The sequence below is a fragment of the Aegilops tauschii genome, chromosome 3 (assembly GCF_002575655.3).
Source record: "Aegilops tauschii subsp. strangulata cultivar AL8/78 chromosome 3, Aet v6.0, whole genome shotgun sequence".
Taxonomy (NCBI): Eukaryota; Viridiplantae; Streptophyta; class Magnoliopsida; order Poales; family Poaceae; genus Aegilops; species Aegilops tauschii.
This window is the reverse complement of record NC_053037.3, coordinates 50,687,471-50,703,479: the sequence shown is the minus strand read 5'-3', so window position 1 is coordinate 50,703,479 and position 16,009 is coordinate 50,687,471. Positions and strand designations below refer to the sequence as shown.

Sequence of the window (16,009 nt, the reverse complement as noted above, 5' to 3'; positions counted from 1 at the left end):
TTGCTGCCGCCAGGTAGCCAGCTGATCCAGGCTCAGGCCGGGATACCAGGCCTTGACGAACTCCAGCGCCCGCCTGGCGCGGGAGCGAGCCGCCGAGGCCTTCCAGGCTTCGAAGCGGCCGACTGCCACCTCCAGCCAGTCGGCAGTCCGACTGGGGGTGCGAGGAACCACTTGGCCGGGCCAGAGGGCGGCCAAGACTTGCGCCCCGGCACGCTGAAGCCGACGGAGCAGTCGGTGAGCCGGCTGGATGCGGGCCTGGATCGCCAAGAGCTGCTCCTCCAGCGAACGGCCGGCGGTTGGCGAAATCTCGAAGCCAGCCTGCCTCCGCGCCTGGCGGCGGGCCTCGATGGTCTGGTTAGCGGCGGTAGAATAGCCAGGGAAATATTCTGCGCAAGAAAGAAGAAAAGAGCACCAAGTCAGAAAACGAGCCAAAAGTGGCAGATGGCAAGAAAGGACGAAGAGGTAGGCGGCTTACCGTCAACCAGATCTTTGATCTGACCATAGCCAGAGATCAGAGTTTGCCTGGCCTCAGCCCAGCCAGCCGCCTCCGTCTCGTACTCGGCCTGGAGGGCGGCTTCGCGGTCCTGCACCGCCTTCAGAGCCGCCTTGTGGCTTTCCTCCTGGTCGGCCAACTGGCCAGGCGGTCGCGTTCCTGCACCAAGGCGGCGAGCTCGGCATCCTTGGCACGAAGGGCAGTCTGAGACTCCCCCAGCTGTGCCCTCAGACCGGCGTTGGCCGCTGCAGAGACGGCAGAAAAAGAAAGAACAGTAAGAGGAAGTCGTCAAGGAAGATCCGACCCGACTGCTCAGCAGTCGGCCCGAATCTCGGGGACTACACCCAGTGGGTGCGCTGACGCGCCCCCACATAAGATAAAGAACAAAGCACGTACCTCGGCTCTCAGTAAGGTCGGCGGTCTTCTGGGTCAGCTCCCGAGCCTGGGAGTTGAAGGCGGCCGCACGAAGATTGTGGTAGTCCTGCAAGATAGACAGAAGAGCGAAGTAAGAACAAGAATAGCAAAGACAAATCCACTAAGAAGTTCCAAGCCGCCTGCTCGGCAGCCGACTCGGAACTCGGGGACTACACCCAGTGGGTGCGCTGACGCGCCCCCACGGAAGAAATCAAGATCAAGAAGAAATCAAGATCAAGAAGAAGCAAGATAAGGAGACTAACCCGGATGGCCGCCCGTGTCGCGAGGAACTCATCGGTGAACCGCCTCAGCGCCGTAGCCTGAGCCTAGAGCCGGGTCCGGACGTCCTACGCGGCCACGTTCATCACGGCCGCCCCCCGCCCGGCGTCCACCCCGAGGTAGCGCTGGCCACCTCCACGTCCGGGGCCGACGAGCTGGAGCCCACGGCCGGCTGCGGCTCCGACGCGGCCTTCTGAGGCTCCGACGCAGCTTTCCCCGCACGACGACTCGGGGGCATCCGGACCGCCATCTCAGTCCTGCGACCGGCTCGCCCCCCGCCGACTGCGCAGGCGGCGGATCAGGCCGGCCGCCTTGAGCCGCCCCAGTTGACGGGGCCGGCACCGGCGCCCTCTCCAGGACGACGATGTCGTCGTCCCTCTCCAGCCCTGGCTGGTCGCCGCTGGCTCCCTCTGGCGAGGGCTCCATGTCCCCAGGCGCCATGACGCGCAGCGGGGTGACCATCAAAACCTCCTCCGCCGCCGCCGCGGCTGCAGCCTCCGCTTGGGCCCTGGCAGCGGCGTCAGCGAGCTCCTTCGCCGCTTCTTCCTCCCGCGCCGCCTGGGCGGCGGCCGCCTTCCGTGCCTCCGCCTCTCGCGCCTCCTGTTCCTCCCGCGCCTCCCGCGCGTTCCGTTCTGTCGCTTCCTGAAGGTCCACACGGGGGTCCACGCGGCGAGTGGTGCTCCCGGACCCCCTCGGCGACTCGACGACGGAGGCGGCAGCCGCCCGCTCAAGCGACAACGGAGCTCTGATCGTTTGGAGAAAAAGACAAGGGTTCAGGAACCACCAGAGAAAAGAAAGAAAAAAAAGTATACAAAAGAATTCGAACTTACGCCGACACGGTCTGCGGTTGCTTCACCGTCTTGCGGAAGCGAGCCGCCTTCGCGGCCGCCTCCTCCCGCCTGGTTGCCGCCGCTCCGCCCCTGGGTTTCTTCGTCCGACTGCCGAACAAACCCTGGGCGGCGCGACGCTTCTGCCCTCCGCCCCGAGCAGGCGGTGCAGCGGAGGAACCCGCGCCGCGTCCAGATGCCGGCCGGCGGCGCGGGGTGGCTTCGGCCTCATCGTCGTCCGACCAGTCGTCAAAGGTGACTCCGTGCCTGGAGCCGCCTGCTTCGCCGCCGGCTTGGCCACCACCCGGCTCGATGTTGTCGTCCATAGCGGCTGCCCCCAAGTCGGGGTCCTCCAGATCGTGTTCCGTCCGGTCGGGGACGAATCAACGCTCCGTGTCTGACCCGCCGGCCGGCCGAAGAAGAGGGCTCTGTCGAAAAACAAGCCGACTAAGTTAGAGTCGGCCAAGAGGAACTTGGCAACAAAGTTAAGAGAAAAAGAAGAAACAAGGAGAGCATACCATGGGCGGCGGATTGGCTCGGCTGTATGGCTCCTTGCCGAACTGCCACTCTTCGGAGAGTTTGCAGTTCGCGAGGTAGTTCACCATATAGGCGACCTCCGCGTGCGGCATGTCCTTGGTGCACATCCGGCTCGGATCGAGCTGGCCGCTCATCTGACAGATCAGATGAGGACGGCTCTGGAGCGGAAGAACCCGGCGCGTGACGAAGGCGGCCAGAAGGTCGGGCCCCGTCAGGCCCTCCGACTGGGTCATCACTCGCACTCGGGCGACGGCTGCGGACCCAGCCGGCGTCAGAGTCACGGCCCGGAAGGACCACTGGGGCCGCCTGCCCGCTGGTGGGCCGGCTACGTAAGCCGGCAGGTTGATGTAGTCGCCCCGTGGGGCGATGTTCCGCACGTAGAAGTACGACTTTTGCCACTTCTTCACCGATTGGATCAGCGTGATGACGGGGAAGGGGTTGTCGGCGACCGACCTCCGCGACGCGATGAAGGCGCCAGTCTGAGCCGGCACGCCCTGCATGCGCGTGCCCAGCTTGGACTGGAAGAACTCCCCCCAGAGCTCGAGGGTAGGGAGGACGCCGAGGTAGCCTTCGCACAGGGTGACGAAGGCTGACAGCAGCACCACCGCGTTTGGGGTGAGGTGGTGCGGCTGGAGCTGGTAGAAATCGAGCCAGGAGCGGAAGAAGGCGCTCGCTGGCAGGCCGATGCCGCGCAAGAAATGCGAGGGAAGACCACCCACTCGCCCTCCCGCGGCTCCGGCGTAATTTCCTTCGCCGGCGCAAGACGGACCTCCACCTTGTCCGCGCTGGGCAGCCGCCGCATATTGCGGAGGAACTCGACATGATCCTCGTGGACGTTGGAGCCGTCCCAGTCCCCGCCATACTGCTCCGTGGCGGGAGGCATGGCGGAAACGAGCGCGGCGGCGGAGGAACGTGTGGTGGAAGAGCGCGGCGGCGAGGCGCTGTTGCAAGAAACGGCAAGCGAAAGGAGATGGTGGAAGGAGGAGGAGCGTGCGAGAGCCTGCCGCCCTCCATCCCCCCTACTTATAGCTTCGCGAGGCAAGGCCGGGGAGGCCGGACGTGGGGGGAGACGTGGGATTAACTGCACCCATTACCCCCACGCCTCACGATTATTACGCCCTAAAGGCGAGCCGAAACTGCCGCAAGGAGACGTGCGGGCGGTTTCGGGATGCAGAGAATCCGCGCCTGGGCCCGGGCGTGGACGTGGCGGGCCCCCGCCCTGCGGCGACGTCCCGTCGCGCGCGTGGGTTGGCAGGCTTTCCGGCCAAGAGGGGCCACGTGGTTTGCAGACGGCAAGTGGCCGGCCCGTGGCCCGGTGCACGCACTAGCGAGCTCCCGCCCTCCGACTCCGGAGCTTTCGACCAAGGCGGCACGCCAAACCAAAGCCGGCTCCCCAGCTGCCGGCTTGTCAAGATAGGAAGCTGATCGAGCTTCTCAACTCCTACCCAACCTCGAAGCCCAATCAGCTTCGGGGACTACTGTCGGAGTAAATGGCCACGGGTAGCCTTACCGACTGCCCCTGGTTCTTCTGAAAAAATTATCAGGCCTTTAGGCCTCCAAGCACTCCAAGCATTGGACCACCTCCCCCGGCCGGCTACCCCCGAAGCCGACTCACGGGAGGCGGCCCAGCCTCCGCAACCTCCCCCCAGGATATCCGCGGGGTGGCCGACTCTAGGAAGCCGGCCTCGAAGATCGCCGACTCCAAGAAGCCGGCCGAGACCACAACCACCAAAGCTACACCCACATAACGGTGACAAGACGGGGTGTGGCCACAGTGCGGCCCACTACCCCCGAAGCCCGAGGCAGGCATGGCTACAGGAGGCCGTACGGGACGGCCGTCTCCCGTTCGGCTCGGCACTGTAGCCATGCTAGTCTCAACGTCATCCACGACAGACTCCCGTACGGCCCACGGGCGGTGCGCCCCTTCAGCCAGAGAGAAGCGTGAAGGCGGCTCGGCCTCCCCCAGTCGGCCAAGGGCGTAGCCGGCCCCCAGAAGCCGGCTACCCCCTCCCTCGAAGCATGTGCCACATTAAGGAGACAAGACGAGGTAAAGGCTACAGTGAGATCCCCCGAGGCGGCCCACTGTAGCCACGCTTACCTCAACGAAGCCCTCATCATCAAGGGCGAGGCTACAGTAAGCAGCCGCCGACAAGACCCTAGGCGGTGGGGCCGGCCTGTCGACCAAGAGGCCGGCGGCCGGCGGGACCCACCAGTCGGCGGGTCCCAACAGCCGGCGGAGAAGCCGGCGAGCGTAGACACTGACGGCTGGGACCAGAGCCCAGCCGGATTACAATTGTACCCCCGGGGGGTAGGCCTATATAAACCCCCCGGAGCACCCATGCAAAGGGTTGGTTTCTGAGCATAGCACACACACCATAGAGAGAGAGAAGTGAGAGCTAGCCTTGTTCTTCTTCTCCCTTGAACCCAACTGCTCTAGGAGCGATTGTAGCTACTTTTACTGATCTAGTGATCATGCGGAGACCCCGCAGAGCAGGACTAGGGGTGTTATCTCCTCGGAGAGCCCCGAACCTGGGTAAGATCCGCCGGCGTGCATGTCTTCGCCTCATCCCGTTTCCAGGCACCGGCGACGTTTTATTGGCACCCACAATGATAAGCCACCCGTTGGCATATGTCGCACCAACCACCCGACAAATAAACTAGTATATTTTTGCTTAGTTGGAGGAAAGAGGAGAGAAGAGAGAAGGTATGCGGGCTCTTCGTGAAGAGCCAGCTCTAGCACGTGCTCCTAGGCACTTTGTGCGAATGAAAGGTGGGCCACATAATAAAAAAGTAGTACACTCTCTTGATATACTATTGTAGATGTTGGCTATAAGATGGGCTGTAGATGACATGGCACTGGCTATACTATTAACCATGCTCTTAAGGAAGGAGGGAGTATCTCGTTCCGGGCGAGACGAAGACACGCCCCTGCTGGTCTTTTTTTTCCAAGAAACTTCAAATCTATTCATCTTCAATTATGGCAGTACAAAGAACAACAGAGGTAATAAAAATTATAATCATATCCGTGGACCACCTAGCGACGACTACAAGCACTAGAGTGAGACGAAGGCGCGTCGCCATCATCGCCCCTCCCTCACCAGAGCTAGTCAGACCTTGTTGTAGTAGACAGTCGGGAAGTCGTCGTGCTAAGGCCCCATAGGACCAGCGCGCACCATAGTAGAAACCATCGCTGATGAAGAAAGTCGTAGATCAGAAGGATCAACCTGTAAACACATAAACGAAGACGAACGGAGACCAGATCCATATAGATCCACGAAAGACCAGAACCGACTGAATCCCGCAAGATCCGACGGAGACAAACCTCCACACGCGCTCCCATGATGCTAGACGCACCATCGGGACGGGGATAGAACGTGGGAGACATTATTCCTACTAAGGGACATCGCCGCCGCCACACAGCCTCAACCAAGATGCTGACTCTAACAAGAACGAGAACGGGGTCCCTCCCGCCGGCGGGGGGACGAGATCCTCCGCTCCTTCATGGACTAGAGGCCTTCGGAGATGGACGGACCGATGGCGGCGCCGACGGGAGGAGAAGAGTTTTTCTTGTAAAGGAAAGAGATGCATGGGTCCCTGCTGGCCTTATAGGGTAGTATTGAAATACTAAGATGTCCCCAACAAACAATTCATTATTGCACCAAGAGTCTATATTCTTAGCATCTAAGTCTAACGAGAGGTTTGATATAAACATCTATCATTTTTAGATCATATAAGCATCTATCTGGTTCCAATGTGGCATGCAAGCTTTACTCCATTTGTGACCCGCGATGCATCATTGAGGGATGGCCCAGATGCCATGTCATAGCTTCTTTTTTGGGTGACTAGGACAATGCACGTGCGTCGTGAGGGGTTATAAATATTCTATTACATTAGCTTGTGTTTTAATTGCATATATTAGTGTGATTGTGTAAATAAATGTTTATTAAATCATGTTCGTGATTTGCCTTATATTTTGATGAAAAGTTTGCCAAGTAAATTAAAATAGAATTGGTTCAGAAGATGAGTAATTAAGATAACTTTTATTATCATACGGTGAACGCGGGATGAAGGTGTGATGAAAAGAAAAGTGAAACATGAAAGCTTAACTTCTTTTTGAAGTGCTGGTGTAGAAAAATGGTCCAATCATAGCTTAATTAGTCCGACTAGTTGCTAACCAGGATTAGGTTTCTAAATTTCGTTATGCGTGCAGCGTGCTAGTAACATGGTATGTCCTCAACGACGTTGCATGATGTGATATGCGCGAGCACACAACTATGACAATGAACGGAAATTAGGGAGCCATCATTAGTGGCGGTGCCTACGTACGTACGTGTCACTCGGCTGGATTCCACCACTTAATTTTTGCTTTGCTGATGATAGACTTAATCAGTGGCCGGTTCCACCACCCGATTTCTGGGTCCCACAGTAATCTAAGTGTTCCTTTAGACACCTCATCAAACCACCGATGTACGTATGAACACACCAAAGATTAAGGCAGATTGTACCCATGTGCTGCCCGAATAATTGTAACAACCTTCGTGCCCATCCGATCGATAATGCATGCATGCAAACAAATATGTGCCCCATGCGTCAACAAGCAGTGCAGGAGCACATCAGCTGGATGGAGTTTCTACCGGATACTTTCTCCAATAAAACCGCGACATCTTCCGTGCTTCTTCTTGTTGAACATGCGTACATATACCTAGGTCTGGGTTTTGTATGTCGCACATGTAGTGTCTCTCCCTTGTATGTACTTGTATCTTGGAAGACAAGACACTGGTCGCACCCCTTGTACCTATATATATATGTGCCTAGTGCACGATCAATTATTATCGATGCACCAAACCATTCTCTACATGGTATCTATCGCAAGTCGATCCTCTCCCGCTTCCACCTAACCCTAGCCGCCGCCGCCGCCCCATGCCGCCGCCGCCTCCCTGCGTTGCGCCTCCCTTCCCGCGCGCGCCGTGCCCCGCTAGCCGCCACCGCGCTTCCCTTCCCGCGTGCGATGTGCCCCGCTAGCAGCCCCCGATCCCGATCCCGCTAGCGCTCGCCCGAACCGCCCGCAACCCGCCGCCCGCTAGCTACTTGCTCGCCCAATCCCGATCCCGCCCGCAACCCGCTCGCCCGTCACTCGCGCGCGCCACCAGCCAGCCCGCTCGATCCCTCGCGCCGCTCGCTCGCTCGCGCGTGCCCCCAGCCACACTGCTCGCTCCCTCGCGCCGCTCACTGCCTGCTGCTGCATCGCCGCGCCGCACCACCGCCAGCCGCCATGTCTTCCTCCGTCTCTTCCTACTCCAATCCCTTCGCCGGGCCAGATCCCGCTGACATCCGCGACATCAACATCCACGACCGCGTCCCCGTCGTCCTCGATGCCACCGACGCCACGTACTTCGCGTGGAAGACGTACTTCTCGCTGCTCTTCCGCGAGAACAACCTCGTGGATCACGTTGACGGCTCCGTCGACCCCCGTGCCATGGTGGGCGACTCCGAGTGGACAGCGATCGACGCCACGCTCATCCAGTGGTTCTTCACCACCATCTCGAAGGACCTGTTTCACACGGTCGTGAGCGATGGTGATGACGCCCGCGCCGTGTGGATTAAGCTCAACGGCCTCTTCACCAACAACAAGCTTCAGCGCCGCGTTTTTTTGCAGCAGGAATTTTTTGACTGTCATCAGGATGATCAGTCTATCGATGACTACTGCCGCCGCTTGAACACGTTGGCGGATGAGCTCCGTGACATTGGCGCCAAGGTTGATGAAAACCTCCTCCTCAGCACGCTCACCGCCGGCCTCAACGAGGACTTCGGCAACGCCGCCTCCAACCTCTCCCTCATACCGGGGCCCTCCTTCCCCAAGTTCATGGCATACTTGCGGTTGGAGGAGCGCCGGATGAAGGGGGTCAAGAAGCGCGTGCAGCACCACGCCCTCGCCGCCGGCACCTCGCGTGGTGCCCCTCCACCGGCCGCCCCGCCCGCGCCTGCGCTCCGTCACCAGCCGGCGCCCCCCGCGCCTCCAGGGTTTTACCCCCTCCCGCCCGCGCCCCCCGCCCCACCCGCTGCCCTCCAGCAGCCGCAACAGGGTGGCAGGCGCTGCGGGAACCGCCGCGGGGGCGGTCGCAAACAGGCGCAAGGGCGCCCTCGTCAGCAGCAGCAGGCCACCCCGCCCTGGACTTACGACACCAACCCGTGGACGGGCATCGTATACGCGTACTCGATGCCGGTTCCTCAGGCTCCCGCTTCGGGCATCCTTGGGCCTCGGCCGGCGAGCCACCAGGCGCTCTTCACCGCGAAGAACACCGCCCGCTACAGCGGCTACGGCGCCGTGCCCGCCTACGGCGCCGCACCCCCCTACAGCGGCTACGGCGCCGCGCCCGCGTCGGCCTACAGAGGGTTTCTCCCTCCCCAGGTGCCACCGCCGTGGGACCCCGCCCTTCTCGCTGCTCTACACTCCGCCCCGTCACCGAGCTCCTACGGTGGCGGCGGTGACTGGTACATGGACTCGGGCGCCACCGCTCACATGACTGCTCATCCCGGTAACCTCACATCCGCCACTCCTGCTCATACTCCCACTCGCATCACCCTTGGTAACGGTTCCTCCATTCCCATTACACATGTCGGTCATATGTCTTTTCCTTCTACTTCTACTCCCGTTAACATGTCTAATGTTCTTGTCTCTCCTAACTTAGTTACCAATCTTGTTTCTGTTCGTCGCCTTGCTCGTGAGAACCCTATAACTGTTGAATTTGACGATATCGGATGGTACTCCACCGATGTGACAGCCCGGAAGAGCTTTACCCGGTGCATCCCTCCGGCGCCACCATCATCCGTCGTCCCGTCGCCTTCGCTGCTAGTGTCGATCTTTGGCACGCCCGCCTCGGCCATCCCAACTCCACCGTTATGCGCTAGATTCTTCAGAGTTTTTCTTTCTCATGTAATAAGGTCGACGACCACTCTTGTGAGGCTTGCCGTCTTGGCAAGCACGTTCGTCTTCCCTTTAGCGAGTCTACAAATGTTTCCACTTTTCCGTTTCAGTTATTGCATAGTGATGTTTGGACGTCCCCGGTTGCGAGAAACACGGGTTACTTATACTATTTGGTGATATTGTATGATTTCTCTCATTATGTGTGGACATTTCCTCTCCGTCGCAAGTCCGACGCCCTTGCCACACTCACAGCTTTTTATTCATATGTCACCACACAGTTCGGTCGTCCTATTCTCGCCTTGCAAACTGACAACGGAAAGGAGTTTGACAATGTCGCTGTCCCCAATCTTCTTGCGTCGCATGACACCATCTTTCGCCTCACTTGCCCCTACACGTCCCAGCAGAATGGTCGCGCCGAGCGCGTCATTCGCACTCTTAATGACTGTGTCCGCACGTTGCTCTTCCACTCCTACGTGCCCCCTTGGTTCTGGCCGGACGCGCTTGCGACCGCCAGCATCCTCATCAACATTCGCCTGTGTCGTCCACGCTGGAACTACACTCCTCACCAGCTCCTCTTCGGTGCGGTTCCATCTTATGATGGTCTTCGCATTTTCGGGTGTCTCTGTTATCCTAGCACCGCGTCCACTGCACCTCACAAACTCGCTCCCCGGTCGCTTCCTTGCATCTTCCTTGGTTATCCTCCCAACACCAAAGGTTACCGGTGCTATGATCCAGTGTCCCACCGCGTTTTCACCTCGCGGCACGTGTACTTTGATGAGTTGGTGTTCCCGTTTCAGCAGGTACCGTCACCCTCGGTGTCCCCCGCGGCGCGGTTTGCCCCTGCCCCCACCTCTGGCGAACCGCCCACCGTGCACCGGGCTTGGCCCTGCCCGCACTCCCGGTGCCGGCGGCCCCCGTTGCCGCGGCCCCCTCGGCGGCCCCCGTCGCCGCGGCCCCCTCGGCCGCCCCTGTCGCCGCGGCCCCTGACGCCCCCTCGACTGCCCCTGGCGCCGCGGCCCCGCCGGCCTCCCCCGACGCCCCGACCCCTTCGGCCGATCCGGAGACCGGATTGAGCTCATCCTCGCCGGTCCCCCTCTCGGCTCCGCGGCTGCCGCCGCACCTCTCACCGGTGTGGTCACTCGGGCTCGGACTGGGGCGTTTCGTCCTAGCACGCGCTACACCTCCGACGAGTGTGCGTGTGCTGCGTCCACTTCGGCCCTGTCCCCGCTCCCCACCTCCGTTCGCGTAGCCCTTCGGGATCCGAACTGGCTTGCTGTGATGCGTGAGGAGTTCGACGCCCTGCAGCGCAACCGTATGTGGCAGCTTGTCCCGCGGCCTCCCCGTGCCAACGTCATCACTGGCAAGTGGGTCTTCCGCCACAAGACTCGCCCCGACGGTTCCCTTGAGCGCTACAAGGCGCGTTGGGTCGTGCGCGGCTTTCGCCAGCGTGCCGGCGTGGACTTCACCGACTCCTTCGCCCCGGTTGTCAAACCGGGCACGATTCGCGCTGTTCTCCAGCTCGCTGTTTCTCGCGCCTGGCCAGTCCACCAGCTCGATGTGTCTAATGCTTTCTTGCATGGCCATCTCGACGAGCAGGTGTTCTGTCAGCAGCCTACTGGTTTCGTCGACACCGACTATCCAGACCACGTGTGCTTGCTCTCCCGTTCTCTTTACGGGTTGAAGCAGGCGCCTCGGGCCTGGTACCAGCAGATCGCGGCCTTCCTTCAACAGCAGGGGTTCCGGTCCACACGGTCCGATGCCTCCCTGTTTGTTTATCACTAGGGTCCCGCCACCGCGTACCTCCTCCTGTACGCCGACGACATCATCCTGACTGCCTCTTCGCCAGCGCTCCTTCAGCCGATCACAGCTCGCCTCGGCACCGAGTTCGCCCTCAAGGACTTGGGGGCTCTCCACTATTTCCTCGGCATCGAGGTTGTGCGCCGGGCCACTGGCTTCTTCCTGAACCAGCAGAAGTATGCCTACGAGCTTCTGGAGAGAGCGGGCATGCTTAACTGCAAGCCTACTCCTACGCTTGTCGACACGAAGGCTAAGGTGTCTGTCGCCGAGGGTTCTCCGGCGGCCGACGCTCCCTTCTACCGCTCCATCGTCGGTGCGCTTCAGTACCTCACACTGACGCGTCCGAACATTCAGTATCCTGTCCAGCATGTGTGCCTTCATATGCATGCTCCTCGTGATACTCATTGGGCTCTGGTGAAACGTATTCTTCGGTACATACGTGGCACCACAACTATGGGTCTCACCCTGACGGCATCACCTGACACCAGCCTTGTCGCCTACTCCGACGCCGACTGGGCTGGGTGTCCCGACACTCGCCGCTCCACTTCCGGCTTTTGTGTCTACCTTGGGCCCTCCCTGATTTCGTGGTCGTCTAAACAACAACCCACGGTCTCACGATCGAGCGCCGAGGCTGAGTACAGGGTTGTGGCCAACGCTGTCGCGGAGTGCTCTTGGCTACGACAGCTACTTCAGGAGTTGCTATGCGAGGTTACCAAGGCGACGCTTGTTTACTGTGACAACGTCTCCGCGGTGTATCTCGCTGCCAACCCTGTCCATCACCGACGGATGAAGCATATTGAGCTCGACATTCACTTCGTCAGGGAGCACGTCGCACTTGGTCGTGTTCGAGTTCTCCATGTGCTCACCGATCAGCAGTTCGCCGATGTCATGACGAAGGGACTACCCACCTCGACGTTTGAGGGCTTTCGGTCCAGTCTCTGCGTCACCGGCGACGCTTCGACTACGCGGGGGGGGGGGGGGGGGGGTGGTGTTGAACATGTGTACATGTACGTAGGTCTGGGTTTTGTATGCCGCACCTGTAGTGTCTCTCTCCCCCTGTATGTACTTGTATCTTGGGAGACAAGACACCGGTCGCACCCCTTGTACCTATATATATTTGCCTAGTGCACGATCAATTATTATCGATGCACCAAACCATTCTCTACACTTCTCACCACACACCGCACACAAGGCACTCCACTTTGTAAGCTCATTTGATTCCAGGAAGCTAGCTCTCTACTCTAGAACAGCAGTTACCATGGCACGGGGCTTTCTGGCTGTGCTCGCCGTCGCCCTGGCGCTCTCGCAGGCCGCCTCGGCCAAGTCTTGGTTGGACAAGAGGTTCAACACGGACGGCACCGTCCGCACGGGATACGACGCCTCCGGCCAGCAGGTGGCGATGCTCAACCTCAACCAGCAATCCGGCGCCGCCGGCTTCAACTCCAAGGAGCAGTTTCTCTACGGTGAGTTCAGCATCCAGATGAAGCTCATCCCGGGAAACTCCGCCGGCACCGTCTCCTGCTTCTACGTAAGTCGACCAGCTTAATTAATTTCTCCCGTCCGGACTCGCAGCTTGATCTATATATATATAACTGACCCATCGTTGCTGTTAATTGCAGCTTTCTTCCGGTGACGACGAGTGGCGCGACGAGATCGACATGGAGTTCATGGGAAACTCGAGCGGCCACCCGGTGGTGCTCAACACCAACGTGTGGGCCAACGGCGACGGCAAGAAGGAGCACCAGTTCGACCTGTGGTTCGACCCCGCCGCCGACTACCACACCTACACCATCATTTGGAACCCGGAGAACATCCTCTTCAAGGTGGACAACCTCTTCATCCGCTCCTTCAAGCGCTTCGCCGGCCTTGCCTACCCTAGCTCCAAGCCCATGAGGCTGCACGCCACGCTGTGGGACGGCAGCTACTGGGCGACCGAGAAAGGCAAGATCCCGATCAACTGGTCCAACGCGCCCTTCGTCGTCTCCTACCGTAACTTCTACGCCAACGCCTGCGTCAGCGGTGGCGCGTGCCATGCCGGCAGCGGCAGGTGGATGAACAAGCAGCTCGACGGCGCCGAGTGGGGCACCGTCAAGTGGGCGGAGCGCAGTTACATGCGCTACAACTACTGCGACGATGGGTACAGGTTCCCGCAAGGGATCCCCGCCGAGTGCAGCCGCTACTGATCCCAGCCGGACCGGCCGGGCATCCAGTGTTGATAACTTGATATTGATATGTTTTTCTTGAAACCTCTTTTGTGAATTTGTGATTAAAAAGCAGCCCTGCAGCAATGTGTGGGCGATTGTTTGTATACTAGTAGTTTATTTTTCCTAAAGAAAAGAAGCATGTAAAATTTCACCGTGCCTTTGAGTTGATACAGCAATATACTACTTTTATGTGCTATGATCGGAAATTTTGTTTTGGGGTCTATGAGCAAAGGACTTCAAAAGAATGTCATATACTCCGACTGACCAGTAGTGCTAGATAAATCCGTTTGAGCGGCAAGTAATTCCGGACGGAGGGAGTACATAGTCAATGAACTCCCATAGTACAAGATTATATCATTAGTGGTAGGATACCATGGTAGGTACTTATCGCTATGAATCATAGTGCACTTTTTATTCACAAGCATTATATATATGCACTATATTTTCGTAGAAAATGTAATCTTAAATGTTCAGGAAAATTCGGGCATCGACGGCCCAACACTGTATTACGGTAGATTGCAATGCATGTGCAAATAGTGCTGCGCGGCAAAGCATGTTCGGCCAATCAGTATTGAAATATGAATACGTACGTTTGCTTGTCCAAGAACACAAGAGCACCTGTATCAATGTATCATGCATGCATACGCGCTACTACATCTTTATACCCGACCGTGCCAGCAGCCACAATAATGCATACCTTATCCTTCTCCGGCACCGCGTGTATGGTCGGTCTACATATATACTTTTGTGCTGTTCTCCACTGATAATATCGGTCGTCGGTGTTCATGATATATATTCCGTCCGTCCGGAAATACATGTCGTAGAAATGGATATAAATAGGTGTATATAGAACTAAAATACATCTAGATACATCCATTGTTTGGACCGGTATTTTCAGACGAAGGAAGTACTATCTTTGTACTGAAATACTTGTAGCCGGAAGAAACTAATACAAGTTCCCTCGACTATAAATATATTAGTACAGAGGAGTATATAATACTTGTAATATATAACGAACTGATCGACCTGACAGGGACAGGCTGACATGCATGTACAGATGTTGGGCACCGTCTCCTATATACTTCGTCCGTTGGCGCTTTGGACAAAGTCTGCCAGCCTCTTCGCTGGAGAGTGGAGAGACCGCGGTCTTTTGCGGTATCTTCACGTGCTTTGGCATTATATTCGCGTCCGTTATTATGATCGCCGAACGAAGGAACTAGCGAGTATGCTGCCGCGCGTCCACCGCCACACCGGGCAGGCTATCTGCTCATCACCATCTTCTGCATGTGCATGTTCGTCCACCCACCGGCGGAGCCGTGAGAGCTGTGCTAACAACAAGGTTACCCGCTCGCATGCACCAATAATCACATTTCCTTGTTCGAGGTGACGCAAGATCATTAGATCATCTACAACCGTAATTGTCAAATCCAACACCCCGGGCGCGTTCGTGAATAGTGACCGGACAGTTTTCAAATTAGCACATCCACAGCCACATATCTCATGTCCAACACCTTATATCCATACAAAATAATGCAGTGTACTACGTAAATCACCAAACAACCCCAATTGACAAGAAACATACATATAAACCGATAACAAACGGGCATAATTCACATAACATTACCAAAAGAACACTAAACAGACATAATTTACACAGTTCAACCGTCCGGCAAATTGGACGAAGAGGGGTGGGAAGGGGAGGAGGAGGAGGAGGAGGAGGAGCGAAGAGATTGCGATATGGACAGCGCTGGAGCATGGCCTAAATAGCCGCAGCCAGGCCATGCAAAGGGTCAGTCAGCCGCTTCAATGCGCCGCAGTCGTCGGAGTTGCTTCCTCGGGAAGCTACAACCGCATTGGAGCGGCGGCCCCTGAGTGGTTGCGTCCGTCTGCGCCGCTCTCTCGTCCGATGAAATCGCAGGCATCAATGTCGGCCGCTGCGTGCTCTTGGTTGCATTGATGTCGAGCGGCCATCGGCAAGTGCATCCGAAGGAAAACACAGGAGAGCCAGGTGGGGTTGTTGGGTGGGTTAGAGCAGTCAGACACGAACGTGGCAGCGGTCAGACACGGGCGTGGCAACGGCCAAGACGCCCTCAACCCCCCGCCCCTCTCCCAACGGTTTGTCTCTGATTTACGGGAGAAAGTATGCCCGAATCACCCTGTGAACCGATACAGACCCATGTTGGATGGCTTTCAAGGTCCGGAAGGCAGTTTAAAAGTCCGCGTTGGAGATGCCCTAAGCATCTATCCGGTTCCAATGTGGCATGCAAGCTTTACTCCATTTCTAACGCGCAATGCATCATTGAGCGATGGCTCACAGGTCCCAAAATCGGTTTATTTTTGTGAATGGCCCCGTCATAGCTTAATTTGTCCGATTGGTTGCTAATCAGGATTAGGTCCCTAAATTTCGTTGTGCATGCTAGTAACATGGTATGTTTGATGCGCGATAACCGCGAGGTGGTTAACCGACGAACACACAAGTACTCCCTCCATTTACTTATACAAGGCCACTATGAAATATACGTTTTGCATCAAT

The 16,009-nt window shown here is 57.8% G+C and overlaps 1 protein-coding gene across 1 annotated transcript; it reads left to right on the top strand.

Annotated features, from left to right (window-relative positions):
- Positions 1 to 12,430: 12,430 nt before the first annotated feature.
- Positions 12,431 to 13,672, top strand: LOC109757338 (xyloglucan endotransglycosylase/hydrolase protein 8). The gene is made up of 2 exons (XM_020316160.4): positions 12,431 to 12,800; positions 12,892 to 13,672. Exons 1-2 carry the CDS (start codon positions 12,531 to 12,533, stop codon positions 13,453 to 13,455), a joined length of 834 nt encoding a protein of 277 aa, XP_020171749.1. The 5' UTR covers positions 12,431 to 12,530; the 3' UTR covers positions 13,456 to 13,672.
- The last annotated feature ends 2,337 nt before the right edge of the window (positions 13,673 to 16,009 follow it).